Source organism: Amyelois transitella, chromosome 27 (genome assembly GCF_032362555.1).
Source record: "Amyelois transitella isolate CPQ chromosome 27, ilAmyTran1.1, whole genome shotgun sequence".
NCBI classification, from domain to species: domain Eukaryota; kingdom Metazoa; phylum Arthropoda; class Insecta; order Lepidoptera; family Pyralidae; genus Amyelois; species Amyelois transitella.
The window spans coordinates 1342095-1367979 of record NC_083530.1 but is presented as its reverse complement, the minus strand read 5'-3'; the positions used below and the strand labels follow the sequence as shown (position 1 = coordinate 1367979).

Here is a 25885-nt window from a genome sequence, read left to right as displayed (position 1 = left end):
CTTTGTGTACAAACCTGACTTACGCCAAAGAGAAGGAAAATAATAAAAATGGGAAGCCAAGACTGGTGAAAGGTTTGGTCATGATTACCCTAAACCGAATAGCTTGCAAAAAATGAATGATAAAAATGGAGGAAGCCAAAAGTATGCAGGGATCGTTGCGTTGAAAACGTGTAGTCTTTGCCTATGCCTCCGGGAAAAATGCATAATGTCAACATGACAAGATGAGTAATGAACATATAAAAATTACATATAATTCATGTATGTTTCAAGCAGTTTGTTGATACAAAAAGTTGTAAGTAGATTGTGAACATATAAAAATTACATATAATAAGTTTTTTTTTTCATACAAGATTTGAGTGCGTTTGACCTCAATCTGCCTGATGGTAAACAAGATGAGGGTAAAGGTGATGTGGTAATATATTAACGTAGTGGTATAGTATTGAAGAACATTAATATGTGACTACAATATTAATGCACTAATAATAAGTGCATGATAACATTATCGTGAATAGGTGACTGGCAAGCAAAGGAGCGAAAAATGTATGCCATTTTTTTTATAGTTACATCTCAAAAATTTGCAATAAAAAATTTTTTTTTAGTAGCCTCTGTTCAATATTATTATATTTTGACTGATAATAAAATTGTTAGCAATTCACAGTTTACCAGCAAAAAAAAATTATTAAAAATATTTGCTGGAACTATTTATAAAAAAAAATATAAATATCGAAGTGTTGGAGAAATAAAAGCAGTTGTTAAGAAAAAAAAAAGCATAAAATACTATTATTTAAAAATAATTTATATGGTGTTAAAATTTTAAATTTCTTTTTTTTTTATTGTATTAACATCAAAAAGCTAAGCAATATAAATAAGTATGTAAATTAAGGTTAAGAAAGTGCGAATTTATTGCAATTTTTAGGTTAGGCTTGCCTTGTGGTTGTCGAACTAACCTCAAATTGCGTACTAGTTGGCCGCCCCGGTTTCACTTTGGCCAGAATTGCATGCATTTGTCATCCCTCACGCTCTATAATTTACAAAACATCGTTTAAAAAAAAACCTTTTTCTTTTTCTTTTTATTTTATATTTTTTATTTTTTTTTTCGTTTTTTTTCAGCTTTCTGTAATATACTTTAGTTTTTTTTTTTTAAAAAACCCATATAGTTTTAACATAATTAAAAGTTGTTAGTTACATTTTGTTATTACACCCACTTGACCAATAGTGTTATCGTTGAAATTAAAATTGAAAATTAGTCAAAAACCAACTAAAAATGTAGAAATGAATAAAAAGAACAAAAAAAAAATAAGCAAAAAAATGTTATCATAAATTCTTTTCTTTGTCGGTTTTGCGAGAAAATTATAGATAATGTGTCAATTTTCGTGAAAAATCACTCAAGTAGTTTTTGAGTTCATTCGTTAAAAAAAAAAGACATTTTTTTTCTCTTTATGATTAGCATAGATAAATTATTACCTGGCCGTTTTGGGCGGTGTCTTGTTGGTTTTGGCTTGCGCTGCGGCTTTCCTCGGATCGTACGACGCTCGTCGTTTCCATTTTTCTAATTCTTGTTTCTTTTGTTCTGTTAAAAATCAGTCAGTCAATTATTTTTCGCTGCTTAAAATACTTTGACCTCCGATCATTATACAGGTCTTTAGTGCACAGAGTTCAATTTATACTAGATTTTTGTTTATTCAGTAATTTGTAATAAATTATTAATACCCAAAATGTATACTTATCATTTCTATAAGTTCCCATATTCAGCAGAGCTCAACTTACTTTCAAAACATCAACATATGCAAGAAAATTTGTAACCAATAATACGTTGACCTCTGATCTCCATGCATTACCATAGTTATCAGGGCTCAATTTGCACTAGTTATTGCGCCATCTAGTTTTTTATATGAGAAACTATTCAATCTGCTGAGTGACTTTGTCTCCCAAAACGCTGACCTTAGTCTTACCAAGGACCCATATAAAATACAAACCAATATACATTGACCTCTGACCTCAATACATTCCTATATTCACCAGAGCTCAACTTATACAGGATACCTAGATCTACAATCTCACCCATTTCAATCTGCTGAGCGCTCCCCTTACTGACTTTTTCCCCCAAAACACCGACATAGGTCTTACTGGGGTCCCTCCTTAAGAAAGTTTTCCCATTATTCTCAGTTTTATATTTAGATATGTCTAGATAGCGTGGCTGGATCTCCTTCGGCCGCTTTTGTCCTATGGAGGTCGTCGACGATGACATTGAAAAGTCACCGCTGTATCTGAAAAACATGAATTCATCTGTCAACTAACTTTCATTCATCCCCTCCACATGACCATAAAGTAAGAACGCTAACAGACTAAATTCACAATTTTAAACAAAAAAATAAAATTAGCTTTTGCGACAATTGTCGAAAAAGCTGATTGAGGTATCTCGTGTGACAGATTCAAGAGGAAGGTTTATATGTATAAATGCGAAGCCGGGGCGGGTCGCTAGTTCATCTATAGAATACGAGTTTTCAGTACATACCACCAAAGTATAACAAGAAAAATTTGTATAACCAAAATTCGTTGACCTCTGATATCCCTACATACCTATAGTTAACATAACTCAACTTACTAGTTTCTTAGTATAGTACTTAGTATATATAAGACTAGCTGTGCCCACACTTCGTCCGCGTGGAATAATTATTATGGGCATCATTGAAGCCCTCAAGGATTTTACATACATTATTAAACTTACATGATCTTTTTTTCACATTTTCCATCATTTCTTTGCTCTTTATAGATATAGCGTGATGTAATATGGCCTAAAGACTTCCTCGATAAATGGTCTATTCGACGCAAAAATAATTTTTCAATTCGGACCAGTAGTTCCTGAGATTAGCGCTTCAAACAAACAAACTCCTCAGCTTTATTATATAAGTATAGATGGGTCGTGTATAATAATAAATAAATAAATAAATACATACGGGACAAATTACACTGATTGAGTTAACCTCGGAGTAAGTTCGAGTTTTGTGTTACGAGATACTAACTCAACGATACTATATTTTATATTAAATACTTATATACTAAAACACTGGTTTTTGAAATGGAGAAAGAAATGACAGCATGTAATATTTTGATTGGAGGAGAAAAAGTGGAGCAAGTGAAAGAGTTTGTATATCTAGGATCAAAGTTTACATCAGATGGCAAGTATGATAGTGATATTGAAAGGAGAGTGAACGCGGGGAACATGGTGAATGGAGCTTTGCATGCCTTTATGAGCAGTCAGAAACTATCCAAAAAGGCTCGACTGGCTGTGCACAGGGGCGTGTTGGTCCCGACATTAATGTATGGGAGTGAAAGTTGGGTATGGCAAAAGAAGCATGAAAGCAGAATAAATGCAGTGGAAATGAGAGCGTTAAGGAGTATGATGGGTGTGAAATTGAGTGACAGGATAAGGAACAGCGTGATAAGGGAATGTTGTGATGTGAAAGAAGATGTAGTTACAGGAATAGAAAAGGGTATGTTAAGATGGTTCGGTCATGTGGAGAGGATGAATGAAAGCAGGTTGACTAAGCAGATATACAAGGAAAGTGTGGAGGGAAAGGTCGGAGTGGGAAGACCTAGACGAACGTATCTTGATCAAATTAAGGACGTCCTGGTAAAGGGTCAGGTCAAAAGTACCCGAAACCGCCGAGCTTGTATGAAGAGAGTTATGAATGTGGACGAAGCGAAAGAAGTATGCAGAGATCGTGGCAAGTGGAAAGAGGTAGTCTCTGCCTACCCCTCCGGGAAAGAGGCGTGATTTTATGTATGTATGTATGTATGTACTTATATACATAGATAAACATCCAAGACCGAGGGCAATCAGAAAAAGTTCTTTTCTCATCATGCCCTGGCCGGGATTCGAACCCGGGACCTCCGGTGTCACAGACTATCGCACTACCGCTGCGCTACAGAGTAAGAACGCTCACAAACTAATTTTACAACAAAAAAATATAATAAAAATCGGTTTACACGTTAGGAAGGCACAAAAAGACAAGTCAAACTTATTAAATGCGTTGACCTCTGATATCCATACATAGCTATAGTTAACATAGCTCAACTTACACTAGTTTCTTAGTATATATAAGATTGGTCGTGTATGTATGTATGTATGTACCTCTGCTTGGTGGCGGGGGCCCGCTTGTTGCGTAGTACCACGGGCGCGCTTTCAGTACCACTCTCCCCTTCTGTGTCGCTAGTGCCTGTTAAAAAAATATCGTTTATGTAGTTACTAGAGGCTTCGACTTCGTCCGCGTGGAATCAAACCCTCGGAAACATACATACATAAAATCACGCTTCTTTCCCGGAGGGGTAGGCAGAGACTACCTCTTTCCACTTGCCACGATCTCTGCATACTTCCTTCGCTTCATCCACATTCATAACTCTCTTCATGCAAGCTCGGCGGTTTCGGGTACTTTTGACCTGACCCTTTACCAGGACGTCCTTAATTTGATCAAGATACGTTCGTCTAGGTCTTCCCACTCCGACCTTTCCCTCTACACTCACCTTGTATATCTGCTTAGTCAATCTGCTTACGCAGAAACTCTTGGATAAAAAGTAGCCTATATGTTATTCTGGGTTTTCAGCTACCTGCATACCAAATTTTATCGTAATCGGTTCAGTAGTTTTTGCGTGAAACATCCTGACATACAAACTTTCGCATTTATAATATTAGTAGGATTATGGATCGTGGCAATTGGATCGCTATAGTTGTCTCTGCCTACAACTCCTCTTTTTCCTTACAATATTATTATGTAGGGGTGTCTTTATTTTTCTATTGGTGACGTGTGGTTCCCGGCACCATTAGAAAAAGAATAGGACCACTCCATTACTTTCCCATGGATGACGTAAAAGGCGACTAAGGGATAGGCTTATAAATTTAAGATTCTTCTTTTAGGCGACGGGCTAGCAACCTGTGACAATATGAATCTCAATTCTATCATTAAGCCGAATACCTAGCTGAACGGTTATTTTTTCTTTCTTAATAATACACTTACATACATACATATAACCACGTCTGTATCCCTTGCGGGGTAGACAGAGCCAACAGTCTTGAAAAGACTGATAAGCCACGTTCAGCTATTTGGTTTTAAGATAGAATTGAGATTCAAATAGGGACAGGTTGCTAGCCCATCGCTTAAAAGAAGAATCCCAAGTTTATAAGCCTACCCCTTAGTCGCCTTTTACGACATCCATGGAAGAGAGATGGAGTGGTCCTATTGGTGCCGGGAACCACAAGGCAACCACCATACATACATACATACATACATAAAATCACGCCTCTTTCCCGGAGGGGTAGGCAGAGACTACCTCTTTCCACTTGCCACGATCACTGCACATTTCCTTCGCTTCATCCACATTCATAACTCTCTTCATGCAAGCTCGGCGGTTTCGGGTACTTTTGACCTGACCCTTTACCAGGACGTATTTAATTAACCAACCACCATACTAACACATAACCACAGATAATATACTAAGAGGTCATTATTACAACTTACCGGTAGTAAGCGAATGTTTCTCATGACTGAATATGCTAGAGTTTCTCGGGCTGCTGCCATTCGTTGTAGAATTAGTGTCGCTGTCCAATATGAACGTTTTCCTCTTGTCTATGACCTCTTCTCTATGCTTCGGCAGAAAGTCTATGTTCTCTTTGGTCGGTGTTATGTCGTCTATTATGTAAGTTTTCCGCTTGTCCGCGCTATGACGTTTCGGCTTTTGCATTAACTGGTTTATCTGTAAATTAAAAATATTCAATACATATTTATATGTATATTCAATATATTTGATGCCGTGCGGTTCCCGGCATTAATAAAAAAAAAAAGAATAGGACCACTCCATTCTCGTTCCCATGGATGTTGTAAAAGGCGACTAAGGGATAGGCTCAGTATTTTTACTCAAATTTATTTCTTACCGCTAAGGTACCGGTTTATTTTCCGAGAGCTAGTCTTTTTACAACACACTGTGTTTCTCGGTAAAGTTTCTCAGTAGTGTTACTCAGTCTTTTTTTAAATCATGTTTCTCAATACTGTTTCTCAGTATTTTTATCTAAAATCTATTTCTTACCTTAAATCCGTCACCTCCAGGCAACCCCTGTCTCCGTTCCCTCAAGTCCAGGATGTCGGAATGCGTGAACATGATCATTAGATCCACTGGTAAGTTTCCGTCTCACCTTCCGAAGACGAGACATTTTAAAGCACAACGAGTCTCCGGTTTCTCGGTCTAGTTTCTCATTATGTTTCTCAATATTATTTCTCAGACATGTTTCTCAGTATTTTTATCTAAAATCTATTTCTCACCTTAAAGCCGTCACCTCCAGGCAACTGTCTCCGTTCCCTCAGGTCCAGGATATCGGAATGCGTGGACGTTATCATTGGATCCGCTGGCAGGGTGGCCTCCTCCTCTGAGGAGTAGTCCAGCCCTAGCTGAACGTTGCTGCTGTGAAAAGACTGGGAGCGGTGGACTGGAGACGAGTGGCTGAAATAGAAAATAAGAGACCTTTAAACCTGCTAAATGTAAGTATTATGTAACATAAACCCTATTGTTAATGTACTTGAATCGAAAGTTAAATATGAAGTTTTAAAACTTAAACCCGTCTACTATGAAACATGAAGAGATCCCTTCATTGGACAAGTCCGTCATTGCGAGGGATTTATTTCTTTTATGACTATGTAAATTTTTTTCTGTGTAAATTTCTGTGTATACATACATATGGTCACGTCTATATCCCTTGCGGGGTAGACAGAGCCAACAGTCTTGAAAGGGCTGAATGGCCACGTTCAGCTATTTGGCTTAATGATAGAATTGAGATTCAAATAGCGACAGGTTGCTAGCCCATCGCCTAAAAAAGAATCCCAAGTTTGTAAGCCTATCCTTTAGTCGCATTTTACGACATCCACGGGAAAGAGATGGAGTGGTCCTATTCTTTTTTTTTGTGCCCGTAATTGCACGGCTTCAAATATATTGAATATTTAAATATATATTGAAGTGCCGAGAACCACACGAGGTAGGTGTAATAAAATGTACTAACAAACTTATTAGGTGAACTTACCTCGGCGAACTGAGATCATCTTTATTATCTTGCCTCTTTGTCATCATCTGCCGTCTCCTACCCTCCTGCGCAGCCTTCATAGGGTCATAGGAAGACCTCTTCTTCCAATTGGTGTATTCAGCCTCCTTCGAGGCTAACGCTGACGAAGATCTGTACTGGGCGGGCTTTTTTTGACCTGGAAATAAAAAACAAATCATACATAATTAGGTACGTTACGAATTTTAAATGTACATGTACTAATATTATAATATTAGTAGGATGTCTGTCTATGTTAAATACCCAATAAACATTTACGTAATGCCTTGAATAACGGTTGTAATCGTTTAAAAAATAATTGACCCGAAAACAAAGGCAGTTAAATTAATAATTGTGTAAAATTTGGCGGCTTCTCTCTGGCTTAGTGATAGTGGATTTTGGTCACAAGGTCCCGGGTTCGATTTTCGTTCAGTTCAAAATGGAAAATTTGGTGTTTTTATTTTATATGGTGAGGTGGGTATTAAATTAAAGACTTAATTTTATATGTTTAGGGAAATGTGAAAGAGGATTTAAAAAACCGGCTAAGTGCGAGTCGGACTCACGCATGAACGGTTCCGTACCAACATTTGTTAACCACGTTTGTTACTTAAATATTTATTTGTGCCGTGTGGTTCCCGGCACCAATACAAAAAAGAATAGGACCACTCCATCTCTTTCCCACGGATGTTGTAAAAGGCGACTAAGGAATAGGCTAACAAACTTGGGATTATTTTTTTAGGCGATGGGCTGGCAGCCTGTCACTATTTGAATCTCAATTCTATCACTCAGCCAAACAACTGAGCGTGGCCTAACAGTCTTTTCAAGACTGGTGGCTCTGTCTACCCCGCTAGGGATATAGACGTGATCATATGTATGTATTAATTTTTTTGGCCGTGTTTGTTTGTTTGTTTATAACATAACCAACCAAAAGGTAGGGAACCCTAAAAAAGAAGCGGTCCCCTTTACCACTAATGACATTTATATGTCGCAACTATGTCAAATCGGTGATTCAAGGATTCAGTTAGTACACAATTAGTAGTCGCCTTTCGCAAAAAGCACATTCACGATGAGAATACCGTTTTGTTGGAGGATATTTATATATTTATTTACTAGCGACCCGCCCCGGCTTCGCACGCGTGCAAAGTTGATACTAAATACACTACAGAAAATCTGTGACAATTAATGCGTTTTTCTTTTTCAATATTTTTAATGTACAGAATTGACCTTTCTACAGATTAATTATATGTATAGATTATATAGGCGATTAATAGGCTTATAAACTTGGGATTCTTCATTTAGGCGATAAATAAATAATAAAAAAAATATATACGGGACAAATTACACTGATTGAGTTAGCCTCGAAGTAAGTTCGAAACTTGTGTTACGAGATACTAACTCAACGATACTATATTTTATAACAAATACTTATATAGATAAACATCCAAGACCCAGGCCAACCAGAAAAAGTTCTTTTCTCATCATGCCCTGGCCGGGATTCGAACCCGGGACCTCCGGTGTCACAGACAAGCGTACTGCCGCTGAGCCACAGTGGCCGTCAAATGGGCTAACAAATTGTTTGTAAGTATTTGCATGTTTGGTTGTCTTGTCATATCCCAATAACTAGAATTGGTATAACTAAAATATGTATATAATTTTTTACATCTAAAATCTCATTTCATAACGGGCAAGAACATTTCAAACACCGCGCAAACTTATTTGGTCACAACAAATTTGACCAATAAGCGGACGATCCGGCTTCTTGTTACCTACCTTCTATTTTCATGTACTTATTCCATTTTCAAAAATGACAAATAGAAGTTAGGCTTCAAAAGCTAAACTTACCTTTTTCTTGATTCTTAGGCTGAAACTCCCTCGTGGAAGACCTGGATTTGGTCAGTCTATTAAGAACTTGCTGTCTCGTCGGGTCAGATATCCTTCTGCTCTGATGATTGGCCGGTTTCCTCTCCTCCCTCGCGATTGGCGGTTCAGACATCCGCGTATTCAATCCTCGCTCCTTATTGGTCACCCTAACCGAATTCCTAACCAATCCCGGCCCGAATTTTCTTTGCATTTCGGGCGTATTAGGACAGCGCGGCGAATTAGCCGGCGCGATGGATTTCAAATCTGGTGAATCAATTCTACCTCTGTGCACCCTTTTATATCTAACATCTTGAGACTTATCAAGGGAAACTTCAGAATCATCTGACAAATAATCTTTATACTCTTCAGAATGACCGCTAGAACGTCTTGATATCAATCTAGGATCGATATAATTATTGTTTTTATTTACAATGTTGAAGGAACTAGATCTCTTTATTGAACTGCCGAACGCGACTGTATTGGGTTTTCTGCCATCACTATAAACTCTTTGATGCGTCTTATCTCCTTGACAACGGGTTTGATCAATCTTAGGACTTTTAGTTTCCATGGCGTTATTCTTTAGAACAGTCTTGAGACAAACTGTACGATTCGCATTACTGAAATCGGGGCCGAAAAATTCGTTTTTAATGTCGAACGTTTTGTGCCGCGCGTGCGTTTTTCTGTGAGGTGATAAGATGGCTTCTACATCGTAATTAGGCCTGTTAGATAAAGTTTTGTCATCAGAACTGTTGCTTAGCAGACCTCTTTCGGAACAGGGGCTGTTCATGTTTGAATCATGTTTCCTCCTTTCCGTATCAAGCGATCTCGAAGCGGAATTGTGGAAGATTCGGGTGCTTTCTGGAATTTTCGCTGAGCCAGTGATGACGTAATGCCCCGGGCTTCTTAAAGGACTGCTATCGTTCGAGTTGTCTTTGCGTCTGAGCCGATAATTCAGCGAGTTTGAGCGACTTAGTTGGGACACTGGCAGGCGAGAAATAGCGGTTTTTTCGCTTATCAAACTCGAGGTGAGTGTTGATGGAATGTTCGAGAAATTATTAGTTCTGGATGATTGCAATTTCGCTTGCAGATTGCATATCGCGTTTTGAGTTTTAAGTAAGTACGATTCCGTGTCCTGCACTGGAATTAGATCCTGAAACAAAAGAAAGTAACATATTAGTTTTGGATACAGCATTATCTTTACGTAGCTATTAATAATGTAGCATTATACATCTGTCTTTCTGAATATCCGCCTTTATAATTTAACCTCTAATAATGAACATATATCGATGTTAATCACGCAAATAAATGTAATAATTCTAATGATAATAATCAGAATAATTTAATTAATTCAGAAATTATTTCCATTATTGAGGTATGCAGTACATTAACGGACTACAAAAAAAAATGTGAGAATTCACTATGACCAATGTGATTGATGACACAACCCTAAGTGTTACAAAGACCCAGATTTAAAAGTAGTATCAACAACTTTCCAAATAAGTTAACCATTCAAATATTTACAGCATAATAGCGCCGTAAAAATACCTACAGACGGACAAACGAACAGGTGTTTTATTGCATATTTTTATATGCTAATGAAATGAGACTGTCTATGGTACGTTTGTAAGCTTTTTGTTCCAATCTTGATTCTTTTTTTTAGTTATATCTATAGATTTTGAACATAGAACGATTATTATTAACAAAAAATTTTAAATTGGTATGTTATGTAAGCACACATGTAAGAATAGATTTTTTAAAACGCAACAATACTCTAAACATCCGTATCCATTATAAAAATTTTTGTTCTTTTTATGAATTTAAAATTTGGCGCAATATTCAAATAATAAAAAATATAATTGGTTATACTCTTTATGTGAAATAAAGAGTTTACAAACAAACAAAATGGAAGACGAAACTACCTACACGTATTAAGTAATCTTTAATAGTAGGTATGTATCTTTTTAAACCATAATTACTAGCGACCCACCCCGGCTTCGCACGAACAGCATATTTAATTATATCAACTTTCCCGCAAGGTATATAGACGTGATTATATGTATGTATGTAGACCTTGAATCCGACACTTTCGGGATGCGCAGTAGCAATTTTTTAATATAAAAAAAATCTTCTGCCGTCCTTAGACTAGAATTATGTTCAACTTTTCTGCCAGGTACTACTTATACGTAAGTTAATCTTTAATTAGCACTTGGCCGTTTTTTATGGAAACTCGTTTAACCGTAGGTGTACCATTGACCATGATGTCATGTACCCGAGTCATGAGTCATCGTGACTCAGGTTTGAGACCACCATAACGGGTGTTCTTCATTGAACTTGAAGCATGGACAATTTTTTTTTTGGCAAGTAATATAAATATAAACCATTTTAATCTAATATAGAATGAGATAGATTTGTTCACTTGCAGTTTGAGTGAATTCACAAGGGCAGTATACATACATACATATGGTCACGTCTATATCCCTTGCGGGGTAGACAGAGCCAACAGTCTGGAAAAGACTGAATGGCCACGTTCAGCTATTTGGCTTAATGATAGCATTTAGATTCAAATAGTGACAGGTTGCTAGCCCATCGCCTAAAATCTCAAGTTTGTAAGCCTATCCCTTAGTCGCCTTTTACGACATCCATGGGAAAGAGTTGGAGTGGTCCTATTTCCTTTTTTGTATTGGTGCCGGGAACCACACGGCACCAAGGGCAGCATTAAGGATAATATTATGTTATAATTGATTATACACTATCGCATTAGATTAAGTCTGTAATGGTAGATGTAAGAAAGTAAATAAATAAATTTTTATTTCAACTATCTTGGACTTAACCTCTGAGCTGCTGAACCCGCGATCCGTTTCACACCCACATCTGCAGCGGAAAATCAATTTTTCGAGCAGGAAAGGAATATTTCCAAACTTATAATAATAGTGCCGTGTGGTTACCGGCACAAATAGAAAAAAGAATAAGACCACTCTATCTCTTTCCCATGGATGTCGTAAAAGGCGACTAATATATAGACGTGACCATATGTATGTATGTATGTTGTCTATAGTCTATGGCGTCACGTACAACCGGGCCGCCAAACTAGTGTCACCAAGGCCGAGTGAAAGTGGAATATGACAGTGACAGTTGGAATATAAAACATGTCACATAATATGTGTCAGTAGTCTCATACTCGTCCGTGTGGTTCCCGGCACCAACGGAAAAAATGAATAGGACCACTCCATCTCCTTCCCATGGATGTCGTAAAATGCGACTAAGGGATAGGCTTGTTAACTTGGGATTCTTCTTTTAGGCGACAGGCTAAGTAACCTGTCACTAATTAATTCTCAATTCTATCATTAAGCTAAACAGCTGAACGTGGCCTATCAGTCTTTTCAAGACTGTCGGCTCTGTCTTCCCCGCAAGGAATTTAGACGTGACTGTATGTATGTATGTTCATTAGTAATGCTTTTAACGCAGAAACAAAAATTATTACTTTTTACAATTAACGCCTTTAATAAATCGAATAATTCCAATTTGGTCACCTGGATAGTAATATCACCAGGGTGATCAATTTCCACACAGGGTTAAATAGAGGACATCACAAATTTAATGGTTTCCATCCGATCCGATTGTTCACAAGGTGTGACCTTGCGGTCAGGTCAGAACAAGAGTTTTTCCTTTAACCTGACCCAGGGCGGAACTTGTGACCTTGTGTCTTCAGGTTTTCCCCAGGAACCAACACCAAAAGGACTATAATGATAACTTTTATTTTAAATAAACTTTATAGAACTTTATAGAAAAAATACTGTGAAAGAAATTAAGGGCGAAGGGCCGACTATAATAGGCGGAAATGACGTCACCACAGGTGGAGGTAACGTAGGTACTGCACGTACGTAGTACAAGGCACAAACTTTTAGATACAAAGTTAACAGGATTTACTGCGCCCCGTGGCTTCACTTCCATGGTAATTTCGGGATTAAAAGTACTTATTTTATTTTATTAAAACGCAACACTAGTAGTATTATAAAAACACTAGCCAAATTTTCACTTTCAGCTAGTTAAACATGGCCTTCGAATCTTGTGTCTATTGACAGTTTACTTCGAAAATGATTAAGAAAAGTACGCACATTACGATAAAAGTTCAAATATCGAAGACTCCAGAAAAAAAAACTGTCCTAATTCGAAAATTAAAATCGCTTCCAATTTCAAATTGCGCCACACGCCACAGGATACACTTGCAGCCGTGACCAGACAGGCGTGAAACCGCGTCGTGTCTTGCTCGTCGACGTGGTATAGACAATAGAATGCAATTCCAATTTTGAATTTGACATGCTTTAAACTCAATGTGATTGGCTCATCAAGGTGACGTGGTAATTTGGAGGGAAAGGTTTTGGAAACGCGGTTAATGTTTTAGCACAGATATTAATAGTAATGAATCAGTGACTGCCTCGAATCGAAGCTTGTTTACTCCTCCATGTTATTTGAAAACTCCTCACTTTAAACTTGTAGCTCTCTAAATTCAAAGACAAGTTTTGAATTAACTAGTCTTACGTCGAATATATTAAATATATTAATAATATTATATACAACTTTAAGAGACAAAGGTAACGAGAAACCTTGTAACCAATTTTAAAAATTAATCCATTTCTATTCTAACTTTATTTTGCCAACAAAGATTTCCCAAAAGGCAACTTACAGTTCTAAAAAATACCATTGACGAAGATCGGCCCTTTGAAAATAATAAGGTTGTATATGTTTGTTATAAATACTACACGAAAACTAAAAATAAACTGATAAATTTTACATAGCCGTATGCGGAACAACAACAAGACTATTAAGAATTCGTTAATAATATTAAAATATAGGTGTGTGCAACAGTTTAATGAAACCCAGATCACGCAACGATCATAAACCACACAATGCCACGGAAAGGTTATTCTAAAATTGAAATTTCGAACGTAAGATTCCATTTTCAAACACTCGCGAATTTTGCATTTGCGCGCCGCCGCTCCTGTTATTTCCAACCAAGGGAATTTAAACTCTGCACGTATTGACGTTGAGTTGAAATTAATTTGTATTTAATAATAATGACATCAGAACCAAGATGGCGTTACCGCCACTCCTTTTCACTCGCTAATTAAATTAATTTATGGTAATACTGTTGTACACGAATTTCGGGTTATTTATTTCCTTCTAACAGTTTTTTGCACAGGTCAATTTTATGAACGTTATTCAATTGTTCAACAAAGCCGTGTGAAATGTTTGTAAAATACTTTTCGTTTCAACAGTTATAATAAAATACCGAGTTCGGTTTTAATCTCATAATTTTTAGTCTCGTTAAGCTATTTGGCCTAATGATAGAATTGAGATTCAAATAGTGACAGGTTGCTAGCCCATCGCCAAAAAAAGAATCCCAAGTTTGTAAGCCTATTACTTAGTCGCCTACGACATCCATGGGAAAGAGTGGTCCTATTCTTTTTTGTATTGGTGCCGGGAACCACACGGCACAGTAGACAACAAAACAATAAAGGGAAACAAACGAAATCACGCCGCACATTATGCTATCTATTTATAAATGAAACCTTGATGCGGCCGTGTATACGTTTGATTTGTGTTGTTGCTAATTACAAATTCCCTTGTGGAAATTTCTTAATCGTCTCAAATTTCAAAATTTTTATTCATTATTATAGGATACTTCGTATCGCTTAATAATTGTTAAAACTTTTGGTTTCACAACATTGGTTGACGTCAAATAAATTGCTTAAAACTAAGTTTACTGCCGCTTCCAAGGCGTCAGTGCAGAAGAAGCGGTAACAAACTGCACTGCAGCATTTTCTTCAACAACGTCAACTTCACAAACTTAGAATAGAATGTGGACGAGAGAGAATACATTGTTCAGATTAATATATTTATATGAGAAGACGTCTCTACTCGGACTCCCTTTTACTCATTGGGTAGGTAGGTGATTTTCGCTGTCACGTTTCAAGGTCATAATAAAAAGCGAAACAGCCATGACGAGGGAAAATTAAAAAAAATGTGACAAATGGACCTCCTCTTTTTGAATTTGGCGCGTTCGATATTTGTTTTGTGATTGTCCTTCCTTCTGAGATAGGCCTTCTGAGATAAAATATTTAAATTTGAATTGAAATTGGTGTTCATACAAATGGATGAATTAGTGGTTGTATCTTTGTGAGCTGATGTCGGTTTCAAAGTCAATTAAATTTTACAGGCAGTACCTTACCGATAACTAGACTAGGTGGTGAGTAATACAGAATTAACATACATACATATGGTCACGTCTATATCCCTTGCGGGGTGGATAGGGCCGACAGTCTTGAAAAGACTGAATGGCCACGTTCAACTATTTGGCTTAATGATAGATTCAAATAGTGACAGGTTGCTAACCCATCGCCTAAAGAGAATCCCAAGTTTGTAAGCCTGTCCCTTATTCGCCTTTTACGACATCCATGGGAAAGAGATGGAGTGGTCCTATTCTTTTTTTTGTATTGATGCCGGGAACCACACGACAATACAGAATTAAAGGAACATTAAAGAGATTTTGTAGGGAGTCAAGAAAAGGTGCGCTGTTATAGAGAAAACGCGACTAACATTGATTGGGCTCGTGTTACCGGAAAATTGATAGTGCCATAAGTTGTAGCGGAATAATAAATTTAAGTTTTTGACTGTCATTTCAAAAGAGAAAAAAAGGAATTCAACGATATTGAAATAACTAGTTCTACATTCCATTCATGTTTTTTAATGTAGACAATGTGCATTCGTCCATGATTTAGATTTAAGAGACGTACTAGAGTAAAAATTCATTTAACTCACAAAATAATGCCAGCGTCTTAAAAACGGCCATTTCTAAGTCTTCGATATAATCTCGTTAAAAATAAATTAATTAGTGCGTTATGTAAGACATTAAGAGTGTGCCTCTAGAACTTATACTGGAATTTACATATATAATTAGTATATTATGCAATCGGATATACTCGTATGTATACTCAAAATAATTATGTTACGATGAAATATAAAACGTTAATGTTTAAAGAGGGTCGTTGGTCGAATCGGTAAGGTGTCCGGTTAAAATGCGTGTGGTGCAAAGAGTCACAGGTTCGAATCTCACCGCGGCTATCTACTAATGACTTTTTTCACTGTTACAAAAGGTTACTGAGGTCATATGGGAGTCACTTCGAAACTTTAAAAACCTGACTCACCCAATCCAGGATGTATGGTCAAAGGCATACCACCGGCTCCTCTCATCACTTGGATTAAGTCCCAGTCTCATCACTCCTCAGAGTGATGAGACTGGGACTTAATCCAAGAGAAATATAAAACGTTAAGGTTTGTCCGGAACTCCGCCCGCGTCAATAGAATAGAATAGATTTATTTTCAAAATTGGATACAAGGCTAATTATAACTAATACCGCTTCCAAAGCGCATGTGTAGAAGAAGCGGCGGAACAAACTACACTGCAGCATTTTCATCGGACGTCAATTGACAAATATAGATCTCTTAAATCTAAATCGTGGACGAATGCACATTGTCTACATTAAATAACATGAATGAATGTAGAACTAATTAAATTAAAAGTTGAGGACGAATATGGGAATAACGCCAGGGGATTCTAAAACATTGATTTTGTTTTGTAATTTATTAGACTATTTAGAAGAGTTATCGATGCACTACCCATTGCCAATATTCGTAGATTGGATGTTTTCCAAAAAAATCTGACTTCAAAGCAGTGATTTCGATATTGGTCTTCCAGATTTAAAGTTATTGTCACAGAATTCATAATACTTAGTTGTATATTAACGCCCTTGTGATTTCCGGCACTTTAGATTTTAACCACTCCATATCTTTCCCATGGATGTTGTAAAAGGCGACTAAGGCATAGGCTTACAAACTTGGGATCCTTTTTGTAGGGGATGGACTAGCAACCTGTCACTATTTGAATCACAATTCCACCATTCAGCCATACAGCTGAACGTGACCTTTCAGTAATTTTGAGGCTGTTGGCCCTGACGTAATAGTATGAATTCCTTGAGTGAGGTTTTTTTATTTTTTTTTCGTCGATGGTTGATAAATATTTGGCAGATAATTGAGAATTAAGTGTCTCTTAAGATTATTCTGCGTTGCGAGATTTGTCTATGACTCTTTTAAAGTATCCTGGATTTCCAGGAGAGTTAGCAAACCTGTTGTTACTACAAACAACGTCAATAATCCAATTAAGTTCACGGAACTAGCAGAATTAGCGAAATCGACAAACTACGATCGTAAATACCGCTCAGAGGTGAATATTTCCATACAAAATTTTGCAATAAATTCCTTTAAAACTATACTAATATTACTATGCCTTTCGCCCGTCATCTTGTATTTGTGACGCCATTTTCTTTTTCATATTCTTCAACTTTAAAAAGACATAGGTACTTACTGATATTTTTTAAAGGTTTACAAAATACTGAAAAAAAATACGAATGCTTTAGTTGAATCAATGGGATAACAAAATCGTAATTCCAAACATCAACCATGGAACACGAGTTACAGCTGCACAAATACATTCCTTTGCCAGGAGCTTAATAAATAAACAATCTAATTGTCTATGCTCCCAACGTTACCCGTTCACAGATTACAAATCAATATTCAAAATTTCCTGGAACACTTCCTTGCCAGTATTAGCGCTCGAAATTCAAATTTTCGTATAGGGTTATCAATCAGTTATTGTTTACATTTCTCACGAATCATTATAACTTGTTGTTTCACAGATAAAAAAACTTATTCTTCATTGGTCTCCGCTCCGTTGTAACGTATGATTCTATCTAGTTTTATTTCCGTCTATTGATAGGTATCCATTACGCAAAGAGTATGTAACTATGGTCAATTTTTTTTTCGGGAAAGGCCATTATTGCCTTTGCCCAGCAATAAAACATAAATATAAGCTTAACAAAGTGCCAATATGTGACGATCATTAAATGATGAAAAACTGAGTTCATCTTAGAGTTACCTTTATTACAATTAAACTAGCTTTCTTCCGCGGTTCCGCCTGTGTGATAAGTATTTTTTGTCCTTCTCCGTACTACTTGTATGCAAAATTTTATAGAGATTCATTTAGTGGTTTTGACGTTAAAGACGGACAAAAGCAATCTCAAATTTATATGTCTGAATTAAAGGCACATTTCCATTTCATTATACATATACATATGTATATTAAAATATTTCTATACATGACACTGACATACAAATATTAAAGGAGAGTGTGAATGGGACATTGGATTTGACATACCTTTATTAAAAAGGAGATGTTTATTTATTTGAACTTTATGCACGTAAAATGTACAACAGATGGACTTAATGCCACAATGCATTATCTGCCAGTCGAACCTTTGCACCAAACTAAGATGGATGAACAAGTCATATACTTGTTCTTTTGACCTGACTTTTTGCCACAGTTTTTTGCTCTAGAAAAGAGTATGCAAGGATCATGGCAATTAAAAAGATGTAGTCTCTGGTTTGCCTACTCCTCTGGGTGCAACACAGTTTTTACTAGTGCTAGGGGAGTAGCCGTCAATATCTGCTGTTACCAAACTTATTGCTTCTACCCTCAACATTATTCTAGGTCATGTGAAAAACGATAATATTTTAATAAGACAGACAGCCGCTGGTGCCAACCCTAGGCTGCAATGAGAACTCCCAAGCAATGAATATTTATCCTGTTCCCCGTTGCAATGTAAATGCAACTCTATTCGTGAACGAATAAAGAATAAATTATAAGTTCGCAGTCCAATGGTTAGCAATTCAGTCAGAGCTATGTTAATTTGACTGGAACAAAGCCTATTTTTCTGTTATGTCTGTTTTGTAAACTTACATTTTGAGCTTAAAGAGAACCTTTATAGTAAGGAAGGAAGTATGCAGAGATCGTGGCAAGTGGAAAGATGTAGTTTCTGCCTACCCCTCCGGGAAAGAGGCGTGATTTTATGTATGTATGTACTTTTATATTTCGGAATCCCACCTCGGCCATGTTCCAATGACTATTTTCGAAGTTATGTACATTAGTTTGAATACTAACCAATGTTTGAATACTAACTGATGTTTAAATACTAATTTTAAAATCTTTATTGCACAGAAATTAACACAGTTACCAGAAAAAGTGCATAGTTAGTTAAGACCTATCTATTTAATTTATAGTTAAACACCAGTTTCGAGTACACTGCTTTTATAATATAATACATTTTAGATACTTTATACATACATATGGTCACGTCTATATCCCTTGCGGGCTAGACAGAGCCAATAGTCTTGAAAAAACTGACAGGCCACATTCAGCTTTTTGGCTCGATGATAGAATTGAGATTCAAACAGTGACAGGTTGCTAGCCCATCGCCTAAAAGAAGAATCCCAAGTTTATAAGCCTATCCCTTAGTCGCCTTTTACGACATCCATGGAAACGAGATGAAGTGGTCCTATTCTTTTTTTATATTGTTGTCAGGAACCACACAGCACAATATATACAACACAGATACTTTATTTCCAAATTAAATATCGCTTTAACAGTGTTACCCTACATATTCATCCATCTTTTAGATTCATTATCTAGAATTCTAGATAAACTAGCGTAGAAAATATTACCAATACGTTATGTTCCCATCGTGACAATACTGTTCTTTTTTTAGTGGTCTAACCCCATTTTCATGCTTTTACTGCAACGGTACGATTTCTGATAATAATTCACTCTACTACTTCTTTATCCCTTAAGGGGTAGACAGAGCCGACAGTTTAGAAAAGACAGAAATGCCAAATTCAGCTCAGGATGGTTTTATATTATAATTGAGATTCAGACAGTGAGAGATTAGTAGAAAAAGTTGTAACTACAAACTAAAATACAAAGCTTTTCTTTTTATTATTTCTGAACGATGTTATGTTTTTTAATACCTACAACAACACAAAACTAGGCCTGCTTTAAATAAATCGCAACCCACCAAAAACTGCAAAAATTCCTGCTCGGTGACTTTCACAGATGCAATATCTTAGCAACAGTATTATAACCTCTACAGGAGGTGGGATCAACGTTCTCTGCTCTATGACTCATTGTCGATGGTACGGTATTATTTTAATTCTTTGAAAAAAGAACACAAGTGACGCTCCGTGCGGAAACCGTAAATTAAGATTAAACTGTAGGCTATTTACGTCATCATACCTACTATTTTTTAACACTGAAAAGGAGTAATGATTTATTTTTTATTTATGTATTGCTGTTCATCCCGCGGCTTCGTCCGCGTAAATTAATTACCGGAATTCCCGCGAGAAGAGAAATATCCTATATATTTCTCTTCTCGCGGCAATTCCGGTAAATTCACCTTAGTGCACCTTTCGACGTCCTGGTAAAGGGTCAGGTCAAGAGTACCCGCTTGCGTGAACAGAGTTATGAATGTGGATGAAGCGAAGGAAGTATGCAGAGATCGTGGCAAGTGGAAAGAGGTAGTCTCTGCCTACCCCTCCGAGAAAGAGACGTGATTTTATGTATGTATGTATGTGCACCTTTCGGTCCACGAAAGAAACGTACATAGTTCAAATCTCTAGATCCAGCGGTTTAGGATGTCTGTTAATATGTCAGTCAGTCAATCGGTTTTCTCTATAATAAAGATTTAAGTCACGATTTATGAAAGTGTTCCTTTTAACGTAATGTTATGAATTCATGATTTATCAAGGTCTTGTAAAACGTCGTGCGCTCAACCGCGGTTCCTTATTTCACGACCGCTCCAAAAATGGAGTGTTTTGTTTTTAACATGTCTAGCTTTACTTAACGCTCAGAACTATGAATTTTACACACTCAATACTTTAAAACAATTGTTCATCTTAAAAAGTTTCATATTTCTAATTTCTTTACTGCCATATTTTTGATATAATTTATGTGCACGAAAGGGTATTATATCTATATATAGAACTGATCTGACTTTATTATTTTTGACCTTTTAATTTTTTTAAATTCAAAATTCTTTTTTTTTTCAAATTAATTTTAACTTTTCAGCGTTCAGAAATCTATGCAATAATAATTTAGTATCATTATGTTTTTAGCACAGACATGATTGCAGACAGTATCAATTTGTCATCGACCTGGCATTAATCTTGATTGCTCACAAGAAAAGTGCTTGGATTCCGCCGTGTTCCCAACCCTGGATTGGATAAGTCAGGTTTTTACACGAAGCTACTCCCGTCTGACCTTCACAGCCTAATGTGCATTCGCCGTTTAATAAGACAATGTGCATTCGTCCGCGATTTAGATTTAAGCGATCTATATTTGTAAATTGACGTCCGGTGAAAATGCTGTAGTGTAGTTTGTTCCGCCGCTACACATGCGCTTTGGAAGCGGTAGTAGTTATAATTAGATTAAAGTTATGTGACGTCAATAAGTGATACTTGGTATCCAATTTAGAAAATGAATCTATTCTATTCCAAGGTTTTGGATTTTTAAAGGCTAAAGCGGGTTATTTTCCACACCGTAACATTTCACAGCATTTAAAGCATGTAAAGTGACACTTTATATGCTTAAACGGCTGAGAATAATTCGCTGTGACGTGAGACCGTCATCTGCTTTGTCCAAACCGGTTCCAGCTATATTCGCTACACACCCCAAATACCTACCATTGTTATGCATTGCATAACTAAATGTGATTCATTCGGTCACGATTTGTAAAATAATAGCTCACTTCTCTTGTTCTAAATTTTAATGGCGCTTATTTGTCAATTTGCGTCACATTTTGAGGTTATGTTGTCATATTGTTGTTTGTAGTAAAAAAAAAGATAGTGTCAAAAATGTGGAAGAAGGTACTTAGTGGGTAGATACACTGTGAATTTTATTATTTTTAATTTTTCCTCGTAGAAGTACGTGACATTGGTACCAAATGCCAAGAACTCAGGATAACTTTTTACTATAGTTTTTTAGGACATTGACACAGACTAAAACAAACATACATACATACATATGGTCACGTCTATATCCCTTGCGGGGTAGACAGAGCCACCAGTCTTGAATAGACTGAATGGCCACGTTCAGCTATTTGGCTTAATGATAGAATTGAGATTCAAATAATGACAGGTTGCTAACCCATCGCCTAAAAAGAATCCAAAGTTTGTAAGCCTATCCCTTAATCGCCTTATACGACATCCATGGGAAAGAGTTGTATTCCTATTCTTTTTTGTATTGATGACGGGAACCACACGGCACTTACAATACTTACACATGTTACAATTACTGATTATAATATAGATTAGAAAAATCTTATATTTTCTAGTATATGAAAGGATTTTTTTTTTAAATCTACTACTCGCGATTGCATTAAAAAAATATTTTTTATTTAAAACATTAAAAAAAAAACAAAGTCAATTCTGTATCAGAAGCGCAGTTATAACAGCTTAATGGATTCGATGTGACACTTTCTCTAGACGAAGAGGTTATCAATTCAAAATTATTGTACAATACAATAAAACCGCAAAAATGGAATGCACTGACGGACAAAACACTTTTCCACATTATTAAGAAGTTCATTTTTCGGTAGAATAATTTCAATTTAAGTTAATATTCTTAGAGGAATTCTACTTATCCAATAAAAATACCAATGAATCAAAAAGTACCGTATATTCGCCATTTTTTTCATTATACCGCGAAAGTTTGACAGGTGAGTCACGCTTTGAATGCCGCATTTTTTAAAGGCGAAGGCCTTCAGAGTTATTATTCCAAATTATTTTTCGGATGCGTTGCATCGATTGTTTTATTTTTTTATCGGCGTTATCGAAAACCATGTTATACTTAAATGTTTGTGTTTTAGCAGTAAAAAAATAAACGTCTATCACACTTTTTCCCGAGATAAGTAGGCAAGTACTTCAGTTTTCCAGTTACCACGAATTTTATTTTTTGTGTACATACATACATATGGTCCCGTATATATCCCTTGCGGGTTAAACAGAGCCAACAGTCTTGAAAAGACAGAATGGCCACGTTCAGCTATTTAGCTTAATGATAGAATTGAGATTCAAATATTGACAGGTTGTTAACCCAACGCCTAAAAAAGAATCCCAAGTTTGTAAGCCTATCCCTTAGTCGCCTTTTACGACATCCATGGGAAAGAGATGGAGTGGTCCTATTCTTTTTTGTATTGGTGCCGGGAACCACAAGAAATTATTCTTTGCTTTCTAGAAAACGCTTCAAAATTTAAAAATTAATATGAAATCCAAATAAAACTGCACAATTAAAATGGAAAGTCAAAGTACAGTTAATTTTACACTCGCGAGTCAGAAACGGCACGAAACGAGACCGTGAAATTTGTTACGAAACAAGTAAAAATTTTTATCATCAACGAATTTTTCGAATATTTTATTATCGCTCTGGCCCAATTTTCACGTCCCACTCTTGTTTTTATAAAATGTAAAAGAGGTAAATGCACACATACATACATACATATAATCACGTCTATATCCCTTGCAGGGTAGACAGAGCCAATAGTCTTGTAAAGACTGATAGGCCACGTTCAGCTGTTTGGCTTGATGATAGAATTGAGATTAATGAGAAAAAACAAATGAATTAGGAGTTAAATGAATGACTGATAATATAGATAATAATATTATCGAAGAACAGCTGAGTCTAGTCATTTGACATGTAGGTACTTTATAGGGTCCAGGGGTTGGCACGAAGAGATTTCGAATTTCGAGAGAGATTCGAAGAGAAAACATATGTTCTTTTCTTGAAATCCTCACGAGAGCGTAACAAAGAGCAAAAGCTAGTTGACCTATTTAAATATATGCCCGTTTAAAAAAAAACGGTATGCGGTCTGCTGAAAGCCGCTTTGCGACGATGAATGTAAGAGGAGGAATGAAGGATAAGATTGAGGAAGTATGCCAGATGATGGATGAAAGACGTTTGGATGTGTTGTGCGTGAATGAAACGAAGCGGAAAGGATGCGACGCGACGCAGCACGGCCCTTACACGGCGTATTGGTCTGGAATTTCCAGTACCAGCCGAGGCTGTCAAGGGGTCGGTCTAATTCTTTCTGCACGAATGGCTGAGTGCGTGAATGAGTATGAGTGTGTCAGCCCTCGTCTTCTATGGATTAGGCTGAAAGTTGGAATCACTCGGATCTTCGTTCTAGGTGTTTATGCACCTTGGGATGTGGGTTCGAGGGGTACAACATCAGCAAAAAGCGAAAACGAGGAGTTCTGGAATAGTGTAAGAGAAGTATTGAAAGTTACCAAGCCAAATGAGAAGATTATTATGTTAGGTGATTTTAATGGATGGGTGGGTGTAAAGCGTGATGGATATGAAAAGGTGCTTGGTGCGTTTGGTGACGAAAAGGTGAATGATAATGGAAGAAGTGTATTAGAAATTTGTCTAGAGTGGGATCTTTTTGTGTCGAACTCAATGTTTCAACATAAAGAGATCCACACCTACACAAGAGTGGAAGGTATTTTAAAAAGTATGATAGACTTTGTGATTGTAGATGAAAGATTGAAGAACAAAGTGCTGGATACCCGTGCATATCGCGGTGCTGGCATTGACTCGGACCATTTACTGGTGATATCCCGGATAAGGGGTATCTTCAATCGCTGGCGGCACAGGGTAAGGGAGCAAACCAGCGCTTTGGAAAGAGTAAAAGTAGAAAATTTGCAAGATATGGATGTAGGTAAGAAGTATATTAATAGACTGAAGGATGAATTTGAAGATTTAGAGGAAATGAGCGATATTGAAGATGGATGGAAGGAATTTAAAGAAAGAATTGTGAAAGTAGCTGTTGAAGTGTGTGGTGTAAGTAGAAGAAGGAAAGGAAAAAATCACAAAAATGCGTGGATGAGTAAAGATGTGCAAGAACTTGTGCGATTAAAGAAGAAAGCATGGCTGGATTTGTTAGCAGCAAAAGCTAACTTAAGAATGCAAGAGGTTATAGATGAAGATGTGAATGAAGCACGTAAGGAATATAAGAAAATGAAAGATTTGGTTAAGAAAGCTGTGATTAGAAAGAAAGAAGAGTATAAAGAGGATTTTGATAAAAGGCTATCAGAAGACTTTCAGTCAAATCTGAAAGTATTCTGAAAATCCGTAAGGTCAGCCCGAGGAAATACTATAACCAGAGAGCTGACTAGGATCAGATGCCAGGATGGTAGCGTTGTGAAAGGAGAAGAATGTGTACTAAAGATATGGAAGGACTATTTTGAAAGTTTATTTGAAAAAAAGGAAGGAAATAAGAAAGATTTCTGCTATAGCGAAGAAAAAGAGAATGAGATGGAAGGCGAAATTGAAATGTTCGAAATTGTGGAAGCACTTAAGAGTATGAAAGCGGGAAAGGCTGCTGGGTGTGATAGAGTGTCGGTCGAGATGCTTAAAGCAGGAAAAGGCGTAGTAGCTAGTCAGTTGTACTGCCTTTTCAATTTGTGTTGGAGAAGCGGCCGAGTACCAAAAGATTGGTGTAAGGCTGTTATCGTGCCACTTTACAAAGGAAAAGGGTCACAGCTGGACTGCAAAAAATTATCGTGGTATAAGCCTGCTTAGCGTCGTCGGCAAATTGTATGCTAAGGTATTGATTAATAGAGTCAGGAATGAAACTGATGACAAAATATGGGATGCTCAAGCGGGATTTCGAAAGGGAATGGGATGTACTGATCAGGTCTTTTCCTTGCGGTGCATAGCCGAAAAGTTTTTGGCCAAGAGTCAAAAAGTCTATTGCACATTCGTAGATCTGGAAAAGGCCTATGACAGAGTTGAGAGGAATGAATTGTGGTCAGCACTTTCTATGCATGGGGTGAGCAGTCTCTTAATACGAGCACTGAAATCCTTATATGAGGATTCGAGTGCTTGTGTCAGGATAAACGGAGCGCACACTGAGTGGTTTAAGATTGAGAAAGGCGTTAGGCAAGGATGTGTTGCGTCACCGTGGCTGTTCAACCTATTTATGGATAGCTGTTTGACAGATT

At 36.8% G+C, this 25885-nt stretch overlaps 1 protein-coding gene across 4 annotated transcripts in view; it reads right to left on the bottom strand.

The window, feature by feature from the left end:
• The window catches only part of LOC106142151 (uncharacterized), a 41086-nt gene that overhangs the window by 2990 nt on the left and 12211 nt on the right, over positions 1–25885 (bottom strand). For 2 of the 4 annotated variants that reach the window (XR_009657428.1, XR_009657429.1), the window contains exons 3-10: positions 8924–10091; positions 7067–7241; positions 6315–6492; positions 5517–5751; positions 4136–4220; positions 2062–2267; positions 1465–1570; positions 948–1021 (exon numbers count right to left, since the gene is read on the bottom strand). Coding sequence is in view for 2 of the 4 variants with exons in the window: in XM_060951942.1 (XP_060807925.1) it covers positions 1465–1570; positions 2062–2267; positions 4136–4220; positions 5517–5751; positions 6315–6492; positions 7067–7241; positions 8924–10091 (2153 nt within the window). In the remaining 2 variants the exon portion in view is untranslated. The remainder of the gene's footprint in view (positions 1–947; positions 1022–1464; positions 1571–2061; positions 2268–4135; positions 4221–5516; positions 5752–6314; positions 6493–7066; positions 7242–8923; positions 10092–25885) is intronic. The other 2 variants (XM_060951942.1, XM_060951943.1) reach the window with 1 other exon arrangement.